Genomic DNA, 21,394 nt, shown 5'->3' with positions numbered 1-21,394 from the left:
TGCAGAGTTTGGCATGGAAAGGACTCCATTTATCTCGTTCTTAAAACCACCAAAAACTCCGTGTTCATCAAAGACGATCTTAAAATTCTAACTTGAACTCAGGATAATTTGTCACGTGACGGGCTTAGACTTTTACGTATAATTACACTATTATCATTTTAGTATTTGCATATGCAAAATTTGCACATGCAATATCGTAAACGTTGTAAAGTTGCAATCATATAAATACTGGGTATAAAAAGGAAAAAAAGGGTGGAAAGAATACAAAAGTGAAATTTGCAGTAACGTTTTAGACTAAAAATTTCAAATTTTCTCTTTTGAACTAACATTCATCCGTTTTCCTGATACAGTATTCATATAAAACAAGAAAATACACGAGAAGAAAACGATTATTTAACGACAGAAGCTCAGTTTCCCTTTTACTTTCATCTATACCATAGAGTAAATTCATTCATTCCGTAGAAATAATAAAGTAGTATATCCTTATTCTTTTTTCCATCGATAAAATGATAAAGAGGGACGATCAGCATCTCCGGGCGTCATCACTGCGAAGTATTCGATAGCCACCCTAGGTTCAATGTCCAAAAACTAAAGCCAAATATACCGAACTAACCTCGCACCTAATGTCCTATCAGGATGATTCCATTCCACTGTTTTTTCCTTAAATCTCTCGCCGTCCGCCACTTTTCAGTGTTAAAAATTATTATCTACACAAACCAGTTGTCTCGTAAAATAACTATTTCAATCGACACCCCCGTCACAACTTAACATCCGTCCACTCTCTCTCATATATGGAGAATCCAAATACGCGGAATCCAGAAACATGAGAAAAGAATAATATTCTTACAAATAAGGGCGTTCACTAATTTTACACGGATCAAAACCATTGCATAGCCTCAATAGTTCACAAAATAACCAACTCCATCGGGAAAAGATTTCTAGTCTCGCCTTGAACCACATACACCTTCCGGGTTATGCACAATTAAGACCAACAGAGAAAGAGGAAACACATCACAGTCAACAATGGACACCATCAATCTTATTTCTTCCCAAAGACAAAACAAGAATGAATCTGGGAAATCTTCCCGAAAATTGATGTTCTTGAGAAATTCCTCTTCGATGTCCAGCTTTTCAATATATCTCTTTCAACGGAAGCACCAATTCCGTGACTTCATCTTCTAAACAAACAAGAATGATGGTTCTCTTCTCAGGTGGGTCTCTAATATACCACTAGTTAATACACACTATCAAAACATTACAGATGGTAAAAGCCTGTGAATTTTTTTTTTTTTTTTTTTTTTTTTTTTTGAGGCAAAACGAACAACCCAAACAGATGATCGAAGGCCAAAACCCTGCCTGTATGAGCTGGTGATGAAGTACCCAATGCAACGGCTTGATGGAATGGCCCATCTGACCATCTTCAACATGAATGCAAATCATCTTTGATGTATAAAAAGTTAATCTTCGCAGATAAAATCAAAGGAAGTAATCTGGAGCTGGTTTTTTGGCAGGAGTGCCTCTTGATTCCTGTAACATATCATGGTTAGGTTCAACCAGAAAGAAGAAAAGAACAAAATTAGATGCATCTTAAAGTGCTGTATTGCAAATTAACAATTGCAGGTTAGATCCTTCTCGAATGATATTGATCATTTTCAGAATAATCTTCAAGTGATAAGCCTATATGCATTCACGAGCCACATCAATTAATGGGGGTGGCTCTGCCTTCAAAGAAAAGACGAGGGACTGTGGACATGTTACGAGATTGTTTCCAAGGATGTGAACATATTAAACATAGTTACCAGAAGTGAAATAAGAGAGAGCTGTCATGCATTGCAAGAATTCACATCTTTGGTCCAAAAAATACAGGAGATCCCATGTCAAATGTGTATTAGATATGCTCTCCAATTTCAGTGAGCCAAATGCATCTCATGACAACCTGATTCATGTGAATCTACTGCTATATGAATTTGTGCCCCTTCTTCGGCGAGTAAAAAGTTCACCATGGCACACGCGGTCCATCAACTATCGGACCACAAATGGATGCCACACAGACTTTTACATCTCGCGTATATTTGAAAATGCTCGAATGAGACATCAATATGAACATTGGTAAAGCACACAAACCTGTGGTGCAGCATCAAATACACGAAACTTTTTGTCCAAGTTTTCGTTAAGCTCCAGAATGGCAGCTACGTTACCACATCTGCAGCATATCCACTCATGAGGTAAAATGCCGAAATCTTGGACAACTAAAGGATAAACTGTAAATTGACTACTTACCTGTAACAGTAATTTGGAGCTGACCAGACTGTCACGATTTGTTCGTTAAACATCCATTTATATCCCTCCATCACCAACTGATGTGCACGACATATATAGTCAATGTTATTAGAGTGATTGAAGTTAGTCACGACGCTTCCACCAAATAGGAAACCAGCACCACGGGGGCTCAAACCCCACCCATCAACAATATCCTCAGGATCAGACCACAAGAGATCGCACATTGCACCATCATGAGGTACTTCTTGCTTGCGGTCAATTGTGCGAATCTAGAAAATGGATTGAGACATTACAACTCAATTTTCTCAGGGGAGGCTTCAAAATTAAATAAGATAAGACTATCTTTCTGACCTGATCTAATGTGTTTATGGCAGGAGAGAGACCACCATGGACACTGAAGATTTTGTTCTCAATAAGCGCTGACAAACTGTACATATGACCAATTAAACTGTGATCAGACAGTTATCTTGCCCCTCAAGGAGTATTAAATGGAAGCAAGTATGATTAGCGGAATGAATAGTACTGGCATATTGGAATGACAGTAAACTTTTGCATTACATGAACAAGCATTGTTCCCATGGGAGCTATAGTTTATTAAAGAACTCTGCGAGAAAGTCAAGATGACCAGCATGCATATGCTTTACCTTACTTAAGAAGACACAAACTAAAATCCCAACTGGGATGTTCATCCGGTCAAATGCATTTACCTTCACCATAAAAGGTTAATTTTAAAAGAATGGAACGAAAAGAGAGAATTATCGTCCAACACAAATTTCCAGGGACAGACTTTGTCTGGTCTCAACAGAGAACACCAAAATTCAGTCATGAAGCATGCCAAGGGAAAAGGTTCTCTCGGACTATATTTAACCACTGACTACATTTTAAACCAAAATTATCAACACTTAAACAAGCCAACCCCTATGGTTGCATTGCAAACAGGTGAAGTACCCAAGTGAATAAAATGCCGGACAAACCTTAAGTAATCAAAGATGTCGGTACAGTATCTCCACACATTTGCAGAGCCATATTTTCGCAAGCACTCATCATAGAAGCCATAGACCTGTTCAAAGAGCATGGACAAACATATTTAGATAAAAGGACTTGTATATCAAATAGATTTCAAAGAGAACAGATTCATTTAACCTGAGTGATCTGCCGGCTTTCATGGTTTCCTCGAATCAATGTTATTCTGTCCGGGTATCTGACCTGATTGCAGAGTAACTTTGTCAAAACCAAATAAAAGGACTGACATGGCGAAAGAAGGGTGATTAAGTCACATCAATTCGTTTTTGATATCAACATAGTCACATACTATTAATTACGCGATTTGTGTTGAGGAAGCAACTTACAACAGAAAAATTGTTTCACCAAATAATGCCTCATCCATTTAATGCAGCTGACAAAGGAAAATCAGGCATGAGGAGATGCTTTACTTTATTTTCCCTCGGGGAGAAAAGTAAACCTCATTCACTAGTTACCAGGAGTTCCCCCCCCAACTAATGCTGTTGCAGTTGCAAACCAAGTGTATGCACGAAGACAACAGAAAAACGACCTTGACCTATTATTCTCTCCCCTCTTTACTATCAATACAGAAATTTTTCTAGGAGAATGTCTGCCATATCTGGATGTCTAGGTGGGTTACATCGATCACTGAAAAAGAAAGGGCTTCATCCTCATGAAAGATTAACAAAAAACATATCCAAGGTGAAGTTCGTCTGCACTCTAGCAGAAACACCACTTAGCATTCTTAAAAACTACAACCAATAAATCGAGTATTGCTGCCTTTTCACATCCCGACTCCTGTCAAAGGAATGGGTTTGCCTTAAAGGTGATAACTGTGGATAGAATGGCATAACACAAATTGCTGCTGAAGTCTAGTTAATTTTGTAAATTAAAAAGTTCTTCCCAGCGAGAAATTAAATTGCGAAAAGCAAAATTTTAAATAAAACAGCCACACCGTCCTCACAACCATAAACGAGAAGAGAGACGAGTACAGTCAGTACCTTCAAAGCTAGCAGGAGTAGGAATGTCTCAACGGAATAGAATCCCCTGTCAACAAAATCTCCCAGAAATAAGTAGTTGGTCTTGGGGCAATCGCCTCCTTCCTTAAAAAGCTCCTTCATATCGTAGAACTGACCGTGAATGTCCCCACATATCTACAAAAGCAGAAAGCAGCATTTAGATATTTAAACCCGCAATGCATTCATTCATTCATTCATTCATTCATGGCAAGAACGTCCATAACGCGTACAAAAGTCTCGCGGTCTAATCAGATTGAGCGTGCCCTAGCTGAAAAATAAGATAAAGACATGGTTGCTCTCTACTCGTTCGAAGCCCTACCTTATTGCGGCCGGCCGGTAAAAGTACAATACAATAGGGACGCGAACCATCATCCATCATTATCGTTCTGGCGAGGACTAGCAATTCAATCAAATCACAGCTCACTCTCGTTCAAGTAAAACCCATTTGCCACGAGTCTCAACGGCGACCAATCGACCGAAACACAGGGCATATCCGTTCCCCGGAGGCGAAGAAGCCCTAACAGACGACCGGGGAGCTCCCTAAGCAGACGGAAACGCGAGACGGTCCAAAGCATGCCCTAGATCGAAAAGCTCCCCCTCCCCCTCCCCCAATCAAAAGCATCAGCAGCCACTACTTCGAAACCAAAAGAAACGAAACGAAACGAAGCGCCCGACTTGAGGCGTGGGAAGCTGCGAAAAAAAGGGGGGAAGTGAGAACTTTTACAGTGACGGGAGCGTCCACTCGTTGGACGTTGCTCTCCTCGACGAGGATTTCCATGGCTTTGAGGCAGAGAGCCTTGACTTCCGACTCCTTCAGGGGCTCGCATCGCTTGAGCTGCTCTATCTGCTTGTCTAGGTCCGACATCTCCCCCCTCCTCCTCCTTCCTTCCCCGCCTCCCTAACTCCGGAGCTCGGTTTCGCCGGAGCCGCCGCCGCCGCCGTCCCAGAAGAACCCCCGTCGATCCGAGGCTCTCTGCCCACCACCGCCGCCCCTCCCTCTCTCCTTTCTCTCTCTTACGTGGCTGTCGATTTCATTGCTCCGCTCCCCCTGGGCGTGGCTTTAATTCAAAAACTCTAGCTCGTTTTATTTCCTTATGCGGGTGATCGCTCCGAGGTTAAAATTATGAGCCCGCACAGCGCCCTACTTAACTCACGCCGTAAAAAAGATGTCTGTCGTAACTAAACCGCGTACCTTACTTGTCTTACGGGTGGTTAAAAAAAAAATTATGCGTTAATATTGCTTCAAAAAAATTTCCCAACGGTAATGCATGGAGAGTTTAGACGGGTATACAAGCAATAAGTTCAAGTCGTGAACGTTGTAGTCATTTTCAGAATAAATAAGTGCATTTCTGTACAAGTTACTTCTCAATTGGATATAATCAATAACCAACACAACGGATACCTTTTCGAAGTAGTTTTTTATGAAACACTTTTTTCCTGTAATTAAGTATTTACGTTATGGATTTTAGATTTCCGTAGGATTTTTTAAGATAAAAATTAAATGTAAGAATAATCGTCGAAGCGGATGACATGTATGCATTGTAATGTAAATCATGGTAATACGTCTGGCATAAGTCAATTTGGATAATTGAATAAAGGTCACTTCGGTTATTGGCCTAACGTTGATCCCCCTCCCCTGTCCGGCAAGTTTTTACTTGAGCATATGCAAGAAACCATCATGAGAAGGTAAAACACCAATTGGGGAAGTGGTAGGCTTTTTTACTTGATTACGATGCAAAAGTCGTAGCGATCATTTCATTTTCTGATGGAATATGCGCGAACCCACAGTCCCATCCACCGCTTATTTTGTGATTAGCTATTTAAAACAAAAGCAAGAATCATCAACCTGTATAAAGATTCGCAGCACGTCTGACGTTACTTTCCTTGATTTGGGAAGTAATAGGTGATGTTACAGGGGAACAACCTCCCTTAGAAAGGAATTTGACGGAGAAAAGAGCTTCTTGATAAAGTTGTTAGCGGAGACTTACTATGCTATATTCTTTATTTTAATATGTCAGTACATGCCTATCCTATTCTTACTTGTTGGAATTGTATCTTTTCCTTGCCCGACTCTAGCCCTTGAGATCCAGACATACTTCAAATGTAGCTTTTTAATTTCGTGCTAAGAATGGAGGAACAATCTACCTAAAAAAGGAATCTGATGAAGAGAGCAGCTGCATGATGTGGATGTTCCGTTCATTTTGTACGTGAAATTTATAAGCACGCCACAGAGCATAGAAACTTCCCCAGTTTAGTACTGCATGATTGTAGGCCACGTCTTAAATTTTGTCAATTTTGCACGCTTAAATTTTAAGATCTTCATCTCGTACATTTAAGTCAACAAATTTGTAAATTTGCTCCGTCGATGGAAGAGATGACTTAAAGTGCATGAACTTGCATATTCCAGAGCTTGAATGAACAGAAAGATAAATTTTAAAATTTACGAGGATAAAGTCGACAAGTTTTGGAACTTGTATCGTAATTATTTCCTTTGGTATTTGTGCATGCTCACCTTATTTTAGAAGAGAAATTCCAGGCGATGCGATTGAACGGGTCTACTGCTTGCGTAATGTCATCATTCCGATACCTTTCTTCTGCTAATCCGCTAAATCCAAGCACATGGCCACACGCAGTAAGCTTTCCATCATGTATATACTTCTAGATACCACTTATCCATTAAAAGCAGGGAATCAGTTACAATATTATTTTCTCCACAATCCACCGAAATTTTCCTGCATATATATAAGCCCCAATTCAATGCTAACTTACATAAATTACAGAGCCAAAAACCGTAGGCTTTCATTTTCTCTACTCAATATTGCAACTCTACACGAATCTTAGCAGCAAATACAGATAACAGCGGTACAGTTACGCCGCATCCATTGTCAAGGAGACACTAGGACTGGTTCAGTGCTGGAAACATGGGAGGCGGCGTCTTCTTTCGATACAGCAACGTAATTCACCGGAGCAACGGATCTTGTGTTATCCCTCTTTCCATCTTTGCTGATGGACCGGCCACCATTTTGGGATGCATTAAGAGAGAGCCGTCGGCCAGGAGTTCCGTTGGTACCTCCATTTGCACGTGCACCGACCACCTTCTTTCCACTGGTTGATTTAGCCGGACTGGACCTTGCCCCAAAAGTGGCTTCTTGTTCTGTGCTTTGCTGGTCCTGGAACTTCTTCTGATCCTGTAAAGTTCAGAATATGTGAACAAAGGGAGAATAAAAATCACTACTCTTGCATAGCAAGCATTAAACACAGGCCAAGCAAAAAAACCTTGCCTGTAATTGATATGAAAAAATTCAATGTTCCAAATTACACGCATCCATTATCTATGGGCTTACTCTTAATCTCCGCTTCTCTTCTTCTCTTTCGTGCCTCAGAATAGCATATTCGTCGAGCATGGCAAGAAGAGGAACGCCGTCATACGTGAATGAAATGCCACAATCTTCCTCCCAGATATGGATTTTCGCTACCAAATTGTCAACCAAGGCTACAAGACAAGAACACTAATCAACAAGAATACTACCATTGCTATAGTTACCACAGGGATATATTATGTGATCATACGTAACTAAGTAAAGAACTGCTAGGGTTAAAGAAAGGCATGTTTTATTCAACATTGCTTTGTTTTTCAATTGCCATTCACAATGTATGCTGATTCTGGTATTATATTAAACAAATTCCAACTGACATCAACTGAAGTGCACACTCCTTTATGCAATAACAGACTTAACAGTGCCTTGGCAATCGGAAGAACATCAGTTCATCCCTCCACAACTTAATCCAGTTCATGACAAAACTTTGCAATGGCATGAAGTGAGAAAATAAATGACAACCCTTCACATGACATCCCCATATATGATAGATAATGAAATAAATAAGATCAAACAACACTAAACATATTAACTAACATCACTTTTCATTCAAAGGCATTCTCTATCAGTTATCCTTCAATCATCGCCACTTCTATATGTCAGCAAAAGATCTAAAAATGTTCAACTTAATTGATGACCCTACCAGGAATTTTGCTGACAAGAACTCGGGCCTTCTCGGCACGCTTGAGATTTAAGTGTGCACCTCTACTTGAATTATACCTGTTATCATCCTGTAAATGAAGAAGTACCAACATGAGTGAAACTCCCGGCAATAACAAGGACAAGATGCTTAAAGGATTGTATTGAGGAGACTATCATTGTGCAGATTCCTACCCAACTTAATAATGACTTTTAAAGAGGTAACTATGCAGACATACAATCTTTAATTAATATTGGTAATAGTGAGTGGGTTATTTTTTGCCAGTGGTCTTAATAGGTGACTATTGTGCTCAAGATCATCTGTTCTCATACTCAAATGTGGCAATTGGATGGTTTTGTAACTTTTTGGAGGACATATCAACCATTTTCAAGATTATGCAATCCTAATTCTTGTTCATGCCAAAAACAAATTGGCAAGAATGAAAAATCTCGTGATTCCACTAATCATAGATGCTAACTTGAGCATGGATTCAGCTAATAAATCATGAACGTAAGGCATTACTTCAGCATTCTCAGCATTTAAGCTGTGCCACTGTTGTGCCTGCTGCAAGCACAGTGCACAAAGATGCTGCATGAGCACCCGTTCCAGCAAGCAGAGATAGAGAGATTGAAATTATTAATACCCGATTATAGTCTTCAAGCCAACTCTCTTCTTCACAAGCGGACATCCATTTCTCAACCTTGTCCAGAATGTCTTTTCTGCTGATGGCTTCTTCTTTTGCTTTCGATATCTGATCATCCATGTCAGCTAGTAACTCCGCAGGCTCAACATTGCCTGAACCAATCAACGCCATAATGCTTTCCCTAGCAGCCTCTGGATCTATTTCTATATGAGCACCAGCATATATATCCTCGAGCTCAGCTTGTTTCTTAAAGGCGAGTTCCTTCATCCTGCTGGATTTAAGTTGATCTAGCCTTTCAACTTCCACCGCAGCCTTCTCAATGAAAAAGAAAGGAAAGAAATGAATTAAGGCACCAGTTACTATAGATACCTATTGCTAGGAAATGGAAAAACCATACCTGCTCAATAAGATCCAAAGCAAGAGCACCTGGGACTGTTACTTCATCGACAGATGCTCCTATGTTACAGGTAACATGTTTAAATAGGGCCCTTTCTTCTTCTGTGGTATCCATCAAATTCCACAGATCAATTAGCTGGGAAGCTAGTGCTTGAAGCTGCGGTAACAAAGACAAGTCAATGCTTAGACTGCAATGGAAGGAATGAGCGACACAAAAACTGAAAGAATGGAAGAAGAGAGAAGCAAGATATTCAGTGGTAAACCAACAGCTGACAAAGAGCTCTGAAATGTCTTTACATGCTTTGACATTGAAGAGCATGCAAAGTTACCAGAGAGGATCATGGCTCTCTCTACCTTGTTTTTTCTCATAATTTAAAACACTCTAGGACTTATCAACAACATAATCGTGTCATCGGTTACTTATGTTTATGTAGAGATTTTTGTTTTGTAAGTCATAAACTCCTCATAACCCAGCCTACACAGACTAAAGACTCATATGATTGGACTGCTCAACTAATGCTGCAGTTTTCGACCATAAAAAAAGAAAAAAAGAAAAAGAAAACTAATGCTGCAGTTAGAGTTGATCTTACAAGCAACAAGATTTCTCAGATATGTTTACCAAGAAAAGAAGGATGTCTACGATCGCATCTTGCAAGAAAAAGGATTATGCTTTAATTTTTCAGAAATTGAAACTAGCACAATGGTGATGTTAATTCAGACAGATGAATAAATGCAAAGCAAAAAAAGACTTGCAGCATCTGTTATGTTCAACGACTTAAGTGGAAACTCTAACTTGACTTCAACTACTGTGTGACTGTACTAAATTGAGTTACCTTCTGCAACCTCTGCTTCTTATCTTCCTCCAGTGCTACAACTCTCTTTGCCAGTCTGGATAAAGTATCATTGCTAATGCTTTTGGACTGCACACCAGTTGAGTCATTTAAGCTAGGATGGACTTCAGTAACCGTACTGAAGAAGTCCATCCCTAATACAGCACAGAGATCGTGCACTGTGCTCACAAATTCAAGCACTTTGTGCAGCCTATCACTCTGACACATAAACAAGCAATCAGATGGGATTACCCAAGAGCATATAGGCTGACATTTCACAATGAGATGAGTACACGCTCTACCTTTTCCTTTTGAAGCTGTTGGAGATGGGATTGGTATTCATCTAATTTCTTCAGGGATAATTCAGTCTCGTCCACTGCAGGAGTTTGATCATTGATATTCAAGGTTCCTGCAATTTCCCCACATATTTTTTGAATCTGTGACTGTACATCAGAGAACTCCTTAATTCTTTCCTCTTTTTGCTTCCACAGCAGTTCAAGTGCCGGAGCAATGGCTGCAAGTTGTTCCTTGATTGTTCCTGTAGTCTTGCCAGGCTGCAACAACAACTAGATTATGTAAGAAGAGTCTGATTACTTTGGGAATCACACATCAAAACTACAACAGCAAAACGAATGTGATATTCTCACAATCTTATTCAAATTGGCTTGAGGAAGGGAAAAAGGAGAAAACTGAAGCCTATGAATGTAAATCATGAGTACGCACAATTCCAGCTGAACCTTTGTCTCCAAGAGCTGACAGAAGACTGGAGAGCTCAACTTTGGCATCTGACAGCATCTGAAGAAGTTGTGCTCTTGAAATTGCAGCCTGCTCCACTTTCCTTTTATAAACACCCAAGCAATCCTGCTCTATCTGAAGAAGCATCTTATCACGCTCCTCATCACTCTCACCGACCTCATCCCAAATATCCTGTCCCGGTTTCATGAAATGAACTAGCTTATTCAAGGTTTGCAAAGAAAGGGGGAAAAGGTATGAATGCAGTTTGTCCGGCGAAAGAAATGTACGATGTTCATCCCATTACAAATAATTGCTTACAACAAGAGAACGAATGAAAAATTTAAAAGATATCAGAGAATATTTGAGTACCTGCAACTTCTGCAATAGAGAACCACATGTGATTTCCCCAAGAAGAGGGGTATGAGCATTGGTTGCTGCCATTTTGGTTTCAACCAGAATCTAGCTGCAGCACGAAATTAATGCAGGAATCAATACTATTTTTCGGATCATGGATTGTGATATCTACTTATACGACTGCATGTGCAGAGACAAATGAATATGGTCACTCAGATAACTTCTTTACACCAAGGGCGACAATGAATAGCAACATCAGATCAGCTATAGCACCTAAAAAGGTCTGAAATATACTGATAAAATCTCGAGATTCGCTCGAAAATAAGTGACATCATTATCTTAAAAGATATAATTTTCATGGATTTTGACACATTCGCATCATACTATATGATACAAGATAATCCCAACTCTACTGCAAGTCCAAACAGTAGCAGACAGGAAGCAAATTAGATGATAAACTCGAGAGAAAACAAAGACTAGCCACGACAATGGGGATAAAAAAAACTCTGTACTTTTCGTTGGTCAGTTCTCAGAACAGGAACTCATCAGTAATAAGATGATTCATCAACAAGTTCGATTTCGATCCAGATTTTCGATTCTCTCCATCCCTGTACTTCTCGCATCCCGACGAACAAAGAGAAATAACAGAGCCTCGCTCGGACTCAGGGCACGACCAGTCAAGCAACGGCGCCGCACTGCACATCCAGAAACGGCGCAGAAACCGACGGCACCAGAGCCACGAGATCTCAACTTCACAAGCATCGGTTCAACTACCAATGCCCTGCCGCTGCAACAATCCACCGCGGCCGACGCCATTCACAGTTTCGCACCACAGAAACACGATGCAAACTGGAATCCCGGCCTGCTGGAGCTACTAAAGTCGCTCGAGGAATAACAACATCCGGTTCAAAAAAACACCTCAATGCTCCTCTATTCAACACCACAAGCAACCATTCGGACACCGCAAACCGCAGCATTCCGCCGCGGGATCACGGAGAACAGAGGAATGCGCCGGAAGCAAAAAAAAAAAAAAAAAAAAAAAAAGAAAACGGTCGCGGCAATCAAGAAGCGCGTCATGCAGCAGAGCAATGCTTACGCAGATCGTGCCGGCGTTCGAGGTATCAGATCCGAAAGCAAGTCCCGAGCATCAGCCTCCGTGTGCTCTACAGAGAGAGAGAGAGAGAGAGAGGGGAATGGAGAGTGGGGACATGAAAATGCATATTGGTCTCATTATATCTCAATCAATCGAAGCGTGTTTGCGCCAGGGATATGCCCCGCGTTTTCGCGATTAATTGCGAGGATGACACTCTGCTAGTAGTGTGAGCGAAACTCAGTGCATTGCTTTCGCTTCGCTTGGCGACCCGGTCCGTCCCGGTTCCGGCGCTCGCTGACGTGGACTTTGCATGTGTTTGACCCGTGAACACCTTTTTCTGTCGTTTGAGGGATGCCCTGTTCCCTAATCCCTGGTCATTTTAGATCTCAGTGAGGGAAGAAGCTAAAGACCAGTAAATCTGCTAAAGTTTCTTCGTCCTGACCTCGGTGGCTCGGTTATCATTAGGCCGAAGAAAAGCGGTTAGCGAGAATCCACGGGAGATATCATTGTGCTTGAATTGAGGCACTGTACTTACACCCATCAAAATGAATCATAAGTTCATTTCTTAATCTATATTTAATAAACCTTGTTACTATATGAGTTGGTTATATTTAGTAGATTGGTTAGTAAGTGGATTTAGAATAATAAGGTCTAAAAAAATATGAGTGTTAAATGATTCACAATTTATTTAAACCTAACCAAACTCTATGATTATTTGTTCATTCTCTATCGTTCTCACTCGATCTTGTAATCACTCACTTCGCACTTTGACCTCATTTTGAGTATGGGTTTTCTTAAATTTTGTCAAATATGGATGTGTTGTAGTAGTATGAGTTGGATGGAGTATGAATTGAATATTAATTATTAGATTTATATAGTCTAAAAATGGATCAAAATATATTAAAATAGATCAATTTGAGTTAAACTATTTTCGACTTAATCCACCTATTTGATAGATCGAGAACCGTACTTTACACGATCCCACCTATATATATCATCGTCTCACGAATCAAGCCCCATATATGGATAGAAGCCCCCTTCCCTTCCCCACCGAAAAAGGAAAGCATGCAGATTCCCGGCGTCATCATGATTTGTGATTGTCCACAACGCTCTCCAAAGTCCACGAGGAAAGAAAATGGGGACAAGTGACAACGCATCTGTATCGAAAAAAGGTAGCCAGCTATCTAACTATTGTCACCTACATTTCACCTGAAAGAGAAAACTCGCGAACCGTAAGGGCAGAGTGGGGAATGCGGTGAAGAGAGGTGGGTACAAGAGGCATGCGAGCCACGCAAAGCGTGATAAAAAGTCATATATCAATGCGGCTGTAGGTTGTAGGTTGTAGGCTGTAGGCTCGGGCTGCATGCAGCGTAAAGGAAAGAGGATATTTTATTGCTATGGGCGTCATCAGGAATCAGATGGGTCCCTTTCTCGGCGAAGCCGGCACGTAAAGTAGCTACAATTTAGAGGAGGGCCTTTTGTTTGTTCCATTCGGTGCCCAGTATCTGGTCAGTAAACTCAACACTTGTTTGGTGCTTTACTTTGCCGCATAATTTCATTTCTCAGGGCTTAAAGTCTGGGATCGGTACGACGACTTTCTTTAGTAAAATGCACTTTTATTTGTCCAGACGAAGGGCATCTGCACATGAGTCCTGCAAGTACGGACCCGATTAAACCTTATAAACGGAGTAGGTGCGGCTGATTTCGCTCGCGATCCGATTTGGTATGCCCAATAGCAATTATCTTCTTTTAACTAATGACAGAGGAGATGGTATTAAATAGTTTCGGACCTCCTTTTCGGGGTGGGAGTGCCCCAGTAGTTTTTGCTAGGGTACAGGCGGATCCGACAACAGACCTCACCGCCCCCTTCAGAATTTCGTGGACCTCCTCCCTCTCGAAGCTAATCTTCTTCCCAAAATTAACGAAAAGGAGCAACCCATCCCTTTGTCTTCCATTTGAAGATGGCACCTTACCCCTCAATCTCCTTCCTTATCTCTATTTCTCTCAAAAGCAAAAGAGAAGAAAAATAGGATTGGCGAGTTCTTTTGTTCCTTGAAAAGGAAATAAATGGAGCAGTGGCTCTGATACTTGCTCTTGCGATAAGAGGAAGGTGGACCCTCATTTGAGTATTCACAGCTCAGTCAATGGAAAAATCTGCAGCTCTTGCTTCATGTGAGCTCGACAGTTTGTTTTGGTTGCCCTGAATCAGCCAAAATCCCTCACATGCGTTTTGTAATGATGTTTTTTCTTCTCTAATTAGCAAAAAGAAAAATAAATACAAATATACATAGCATATATGTAAATATATATTTTGTAGTGTCCACTATATCTTTTGCAGCGTCGGGACTCCAAGACCCCGCGTGCTTCCTCTTGGCATTCTTTGACTATAAAGGAGTGCACCATTTAATAATTGAAAATGCCATCAGATACTACTCGACCGTTTTAGATCTAAGGCTTACCCCTTGTCTCCGCTTATGTTAACAATCTTCTGAAACGATTTATACTCTCTTATTTGAGTCATCTCATAATTCATTTCGAGCTTCATAGCTGCTACTCTTATTTTAGAGCACTTCGGCAGCTTGTTGCACCCGCACAATGGCAGTCGTGAACTTCTGATGCTACACTAATGTGGTTTTCAAAATTTGAAAAGCGAAAAATTACATGCACGATCTCTCTCTTTCTCACCTTGTTACGTAATTAATTTCTGCTCGTTCTTTCAACCACTCAAGCACCTTTGCGCCCTCCAGAATCTCCTGAACCTGCATTATTCAAGTATAAGAAAAAAAAGGACAGCACAAGATCAGACAACACATATTAGCAAAGAATCAAGATCAGTTCTGCATTGACGAGTTCAGATATTCCTATTCAAGAGATACACCTAACTTGTTTTCACAGATGAAACAAGCAAAAAAGTGACTAGATTCAAGCATCTGATCTAAAAGTATACATGCAGCATGTTGCTATCTACATATAATGCCAGCAATTGCCTATATATTCATATATTCCTTTTGACCTTATCCTGTACATAACCAAGAAATGTCAATTCATCATGCTAAGTATAGAGGACAAAGTTACAATAAGAACCAACAATGCACTTACATTACAGTGCTAAATACACTAACCTGTTCCCTCACACGTTCTTCATCATATTCCTGCTTATGGCGTTTAAATTCAGCAATTGAATCCTCAACCTCCTTGACAAGTTCGTCAGTGGAGAACTGCACAAATTCATGAGCCAAAAAAGAAAATAAGGTTTTCTGAGGCCATAAAGAGCAAAAGATGGAAGAAAAACTAAAAATTAACATGTAGAAATTGCAATTGCCATGATCATGGGCCGACCTTTCTTAGCAAATCCAAAAGACTCAAATAAGTAAACCTTAAGACCATGAATAGCATAAATACAGACGAAAGCCAATGTCAAAATATTCCTACAAGCCTACTGCAATTAAGAGCCCACCACTACTTCCATATTGAATGCAACGAGGTTCAAGAGAAGAAGATCCAAAATAAACAGAGAGACCAGTGTACGCACTAGAAATCACCATAAAGCACAGCAGTTAAAATGTATCAGCAGAACAACAAAATCAGCCAAATATACCTGCAGATTTTCACGTCTAAAAATATCTCCAACTGCCAAATTCTGTTTAATTACATGAGTGATATTTTCCTTCTGATTTTCCAAATACTCGTTCACTGCCTTGGACTTGAAAGAGAAGCCAATTGCTGTTCGTTTAACTTCATATTTGCCTGAGTTGAGACATGCAAAAACAAAAATTTAGAGTAGTCACATGCTTTCATAGCACAGTTGCACTTAAAAGTAAAATTAACAGCTGGTAAATTTCTGAGACCAGCAGTAAAACAGTACAAAAGATTCCATGCAATATGCTCGCCACATAACAAGGAAAAATCATGTCGTGTTGATGAGTCCCACAGACCTGTATCTGTAGAAGCTGGGCCCCATAGAACTGCCTCCCTTGTTCTTCAAATAAAGAACGGGGGATATCAATCTCTACCATCTAGAAGTCAGTGAAAACAAGAACAAAAATGAAATGTTAAACTTGGCAAAAGGGAACTAAAGCTCGATCATTTGAAATAGAAATCATTCTGATAGACCACTTCAGTAGGTAGAACAACCAGTCTACCTACTGCACAATGCTAATAAATTTGGGGATATCCTAAGATTCAGGAAAATTGTCTTAGAAATTTCTGACTTATGGAATAAGGCTTAGATGCCTCCAACTCTGCTTCTGAATACCATCCACAAACTTCTAATCATCATGGAGAATAACTATATCATGATAATATAAGGTTACACATCTGTAGTGGGAGGAACAAGAGGCAAGAGCCACAAACGTTGTAGAAAGCATCGATAATATCCTAAATAGAGGAAACTAATCAAAATGCTGCAACTACAAAACACAAGAAGGACCTTTGAAAGCTGGTCAAGTATTGCATTGTCCGTTGCTTGGTCTTTAGCCGTTTGCTCTACTTCTAGGCATCTTTGCAACAATGAATCCTCGACCTGCAGATTTGGACAGATTATCTTTTGTCTTCTTTTAAAGGGAATCATATAGGTCAGAGCCGATATGCTGAACAGGAACAGCGAGCATCTTACCTGCTTCAGGCTGGTGCATCCAGGAAGAAGCTTTTCAGCAAGCGAATCATCCAACTCTGGTAGTTCTCTATAAAATAGCTCCTTGCATTCAACCTAGAAAAGAATCATGGAAGAAAAAAGGATTTAATTTTACACATAGGACTCAACGGAGTAGTATTTCAGAATTCTGGCAACTTAACTAAGCAGACAAGTTTGACAGCATAGTTTCCAGATTACTTGTTTGGTTTGGCCTTAAGACAACAAATCATTTGAATTTCATGCAAAAAATATCATATTTAAGATTACAAATATTTAGGGTGCTTTGAGTTTTAAAAATAAAAATGTTTTTAGAAAAATGATTTGCTAATATTATTTAGAAATATGATTCCAAACTCAAGTTATAGAAAGAGTCAAAAGTTAATATAAAAGTGACACACCAAACACCCATATAGTCTACTTTTGGATATTTACTAAATCCTTCTGAAAATAGAAAGACAGCATGACCTAATCATGAATGAGACCATTCTATTGCAACACTGAAATGATGGCATAAGATAGATCGGATTAAACAATTCTGTAAAGCCAATGGTATAGATGAAAAACTGGTTACAAATCCAGTTGGAGAAGAAACAATCCATATGTAGCCCGGGGTGGGTAATACGATCAATATAGTGATTAAACCTTGATATGCTCAATAGTAATTTAAGTTAGGATAATAAGTTTGCCCAGTAAGGTTGCAGCAGTATTGGCCTAAGAGAACAGGAATTAGAAATAAAAGAGCTGGCCGTGATATGTAGTTGTAAGAAGAGACACTGGCATTCTTCAATTATATGTTTTAGAGCATTATTTCTTGAAGAAAAGCATAGATATACATATCAAAATCTGCAAGAAACCAGCGCCACATTACAGAGGAACTTACTGTAAATTGAGCATGGACACCGCGTAGATTTTCTTGATTCCAGTTATCAGGAAAGAAAAGTGGGAAAGACTTTGTTTCACCACGCTGAATGCCGATTATTGAATCGAGGAAACCGGGTATCAGTTTGTCACCATCTTCAGTGTCAAAATGAAACCCTACAAATTTGATGATAATTGAATATGAGAAATGCTAGTTGTGCACTATAAATACAAATTGTCAGACTTCTCTGGACATTGTCGAACCTTTACTTTCTGCAGAAGGAATATTTTTAACATTGGATTCATCTTGATCAATTGTTGTTGCTGATATATCCAAGACAACGACATCCCCAATCTGTGAATACGGCACGTCAATATTTCAGATTCTAGACTCACATGATAGCTGATAGAGCAAGAATGATAAGAACAAAAGAAGCAATCAAGTTTATGAAACCTACTAAAATATGATGGTTCATAAAATTCTATCCTGAGAATATAGGGACAATGCACATTAAACATCTGAATATTTGTAACCTACTATCTGCAAATCAGCCAGAGCCTCAATAATACAAATTTGAGGTACACTATCCACTTGAAATATAAACTATGAAGATGCTATATGTTACTATCTATCCCTCGAAATTCTCTAACTGGTTATCATGAAGTTTTTTGGACAGTTCTATAAAGAAAAGGGATACATCATAAATTAAGGGAGGGAAAAAACATGTAATGCCAACTTTGAGGCTTATATATTACTAACCTGGAGTCCTCTGTCAGTTATAATCCTCAACGTGCCTAATGATTTGTGTCGCCGTCTTAGTTCTTGTTGACATGCTCTCTGAGCATCAATTTCACTATCTATTTCAACAACAATTTTCAAGCTTTTGTATCCATCTTCGGGAATCCACTTGACTTCAGGTGCCACATCAACAATGACATCATATCTGGATTATAAGGGAGGGAAGCAATTAAAATGGGTGACACATGGCATCCACAGACAACAGACAAATCAGTACTTGTGAGTTTGATGCTGTCAATCTATACACACAAGAGAGGCATGCATCAAAACCTGAGGGAACCGAGAGATATATAGGTATTCTCCATCTCAGAAAACTTTGTCACAATGCGAACTGAGTCCTTCAGAGCTTGACCGGACACCTGTCCAAAGTAAATGCAAGCCTGAGAAAGCTCTAACATGGATGCATACCAAACTTGAATAATCTCCTGAACTGAAGTTTTAGATTCTCTCTTGGTTGGTGCAGAAAATCAGATAACAGGTAATAGCATTGGACAATCCCTCTTTCATAAAGCATGTCAATGTCCTTGTTTTAGATGCCAAAATACCATTCACACTTCAACAACTTCATAGTAAGATTTCACAAAATTTCTTTCTTTGAAATGTAGAACAAGCTCTGTTCAACAACTCACCAATTGAAAGGCGAATATCAGTGTAATATCCCAGACAAGCCATGTTAAATTCATTGATATCACATTTGTTACCGCCACCAAAAAGAGTTAAGCGCGTGCTCGACTGACTTTACTTGTATGATTTAAATTATACTTTTTGCAAATTTTTTAACAGCTATATTTCTTCTTTTTTGGTGTGAGAGTCATAAGTACTTTTTCATAAGTCCAAACATTTAGGCTCTAAATTTATGGATCAACCACTTTTTGCAGAGCATGGCAATTCACCACTAAGCAGCTAGCAAGAGGAGTGAGCATCTCAAGATGGATTCTACCCGATGGAACTCTCAGGAAATTTGATCCTAATAAACCATCAACAAGATATTCTTTTGTTGAAAATCATCAAAACATAAAGGAATGAAAATTACTTTAACATACCGAAGACATGGCGTGGGGAAGTGTCCTCTTCAATATAGACTCAACAGTAGCCTTCTGCACATTTTGCTTCCCTATGTAACTTAAGAGAATGCTCTCTGGGACATTCTTTCCAGGACGAAATCCAGGAACCTGGGTTCAAAAGAAGAGGAGATGTATGCATTACTAATGTTCATTCCAGGTGACTATTGCCTTGAAAAAGAGTGTAAATACTCTGGACATGAAGCATGACACATAGCACTAAGACTTGAAAGCCAAAATGAAGAACTGAAGTAAGGTTTATCCCCATTAGCTCCTATATTCAATAATTGTTGCATGCATTCAATGGTCTATGAAAATTCTTTTCTCCAAGGCACAAAAGTCAATGCATCAAGAATAAAATAACACTCTCCCGTATTCCACAGTGTACTCTCTGCTAAATTATGAGAAAGAAGGAGCATAACCAAATTAGTTATGCGCAAGACCAGCAGCTTAAAATGTATCAAAGTGCTCCTAATAAAGCAGAATACGCATTTGACCTTAGCTTGCTTCATGAACTCCTTGATAACCCTTCTGTAACAATCTTCACATACCACAGGTGGAACTTCAACACTCAATCTCACCTGCAGAGCACCACGAAACGTAAGGAGGCATTTATCAGTGCTTTTCCCATGATCATTGCCACTTTAAAAACGTAAAAAAGATAACAACAGTTGTAATTCAATCCCCAAAACAGAATCTCTCGCAGAAAACTATCAAGCTCATAGTCAGTGAAATGTGAGGCGGCATCGAACTTAGAAAGCGCACTGAAGAAAAACAGAGTACTGGCGGTATTTCCTGAATTTCGGCGACGAGAAACAGACACATTCTGATGAATGTAAAGATTTCGAAGATATCATCAGTTTCCCTTCCGTGGCGCGCAATTACCGAAAGATGCACGTTGTACTTTCAGATTCAGCAACGACCGAAGAAGAAGGTCATTGCAAAACGTCCGCGCATTACAGAATTAACGAAATTGCAACTGTCCAGCATACTCAAAGAAGGAGGATCAAAGGCCGCAATATAAACACATCAGAGGGCGAACACTCACTCTGCTGTTCGGTTCTTGGACCTCCGTGACCTCGATGTCCGCCGGCAGCCGGTCCTTCTCGGCGGCGACGGCGACGGAAGACGCGGAGACCGCGAAACGGCGGCCATTCGAAGGAGACGACGAGAGAGGCTGACGAAGCCGGTGGGTTCGCGCCGGAGGTGACGACAGAATGCGGGGGCCGAAGGATGCGTGCTGGAATTGAAGCGATAAGGTCGGGAGCGAGGTCGAGGCCTTGCAGGAGATGGAGTCGAGAAAACGAGAGGGATTCGAACTGAGGGGCGATGTGGAGCTGATGCAGAGCTCCATTTCCGCGGAAGCTTCAGCTATGGAGGAGACTCTGGAGATAGAGAGCCGCTTTTGTAGTTTCGCTGGGGAGGATAATCAGACATATATATTTTATCGGGAAAACACTGACGAGGAACCGAGAAAATTGGTCATGCATTTTTCTTCCTTTCCTTTTCTTTTTTTTTTTTTATAAAATTTTTCTAATTCATTTGCAGGAGATCCTTTCTACACGCTCACAGTAAACATCTGAACATGCTGGAAGAGGCAGCAAATTTTCTAATTGGCCCGTTGATCATGGGTGAGTAGTTTTAAGTTTGGTACAGATTTCACCTTAAACTTAA

At 40.0% G+C, this 21,394-nt stretch overlaps 3 protein-coding genes across 4 annotated transcripts; all 3 read right to left on the bottom strand.

Annotated features, from left to right (window-relative positions):
• Positions 1-824: 824 nt before the first annotated feature.
• On the bottom strand, positions 825-5,346 carry LOC104450269 (serine/threonine-protein phosphatase PP-X isozyme 2). 2 transcript variants are annotated; one of them, XM_010064753.3, is made up of 8 exons: positions 5,026-5,346; positions 4,284-4,436; positions 3,424-3,486; positions 3,255-3,340; positions 2,632-2,707; positions 2,281-2,549; positions 2,125-2,203; positions 825-1,527 (listed from the first exon to the last, which is right to left on the bottom strand). In XM_010064753.3, the coding sequence occupies exons 1-8, from the start codon at positions 5,164-5,166 to the stop codon at positions 1,477-1,479; spliced, it is 918 nt and encodes a 305-aa protein (XP_010063055.2). In that variant the 5' UTR covers positions 5,167-5,346; the 3' UTR covers positions 825-1,476. The 2 variants fall into 2 exon arrangements, with proteins under 2 accessions (XP_010063055.2, XP_010063056.2); XM_010064754.3 differs by lacking the exon at positions 5,026-5,346 and adding an exon at positions 4,621-4,898.
• A 1,602-nt stretch (positions 5,347-6,948) lies between these two features.
• LOC104450268 (65-kDa microtubule-associated protein 1) lies at positions 6,949-12,498 on the bottom strand. Its single transcript, XM_039316002.1, has 10 exons — positions 12,373-12,498; positions 11,292-11,385; positions 10,911-11,114; positions 10,490-10,741; positions 10,191-10,406; positions 9,359-9,514; positions 8,962-9,273; positions 8,322-8,409; positions 7,646-7,794; positions 6,949-7,489 (listed from the first exon to the last, which is right to left on the bottom strand). The coding sequence occupies exons 2-10, from the start codon at positions 11,361-11,363 to the stop codon at positions 7,187-7,189; spliced, it is 1,752 nt and encodes a 583-aa protein (XP_039171936.1). The 5' UTR covers positions 11,364-11,385; positions 12,373-12,498; the 3' UTR covers positions 6,949-7,186.
• A 2,278-nt stretch (positions 12,499-14,776) lies between these two features.
• Positions 14,777-21,140, bottom strand: LOC104450267 (trigger factor-like protein TIG, Chloroplastic). The gene is given in 14 exon segments (XM_010064750.3): positions 14,777-15,128; positions 15,492-15,587; positions 15,968-16,071; positions 16,074-16,116; positions 16,305-16,385; positions 16,799-16,891; positions 16,985-17,077; positions 17,883-18,037; positions 18,125-18,215; positions 18,621-18,804; positions 18,930-19,018; positions 19,703-19,831; positions 20,218-20,301; positions 20,769-21,140. Coding segments are annotated over 14 exon segments (1,626 nt in total). The 5' UTR covers positions 21,075-21,140; the 3' UTR covers positions 14,777-15,050.
• Between the last annotated feature and the right edge of the window lie 254 nt (positions 21,141-21,394).

The sequence above is a fragment of the Eucalyptus grandis genome, chromosome 6 (genome assembly GCF_016545825.1).
Source record: "Eucalyptus grandis isolate ANBG69807.140 chromosome 6, ASM1654582v1, whole genome shotgun sequence".
NCBI lineage: Eukaryota > Viridiplantae > Streptophyta > Magnoliopsida > Myrtales > Myrtaceae > Eucalyptus > Eucalyptus grandis.
Note: the sequence above shows the minus strand (reverse complement) of the source record. Positions and strands in the feature narration are given on the sequence as shown.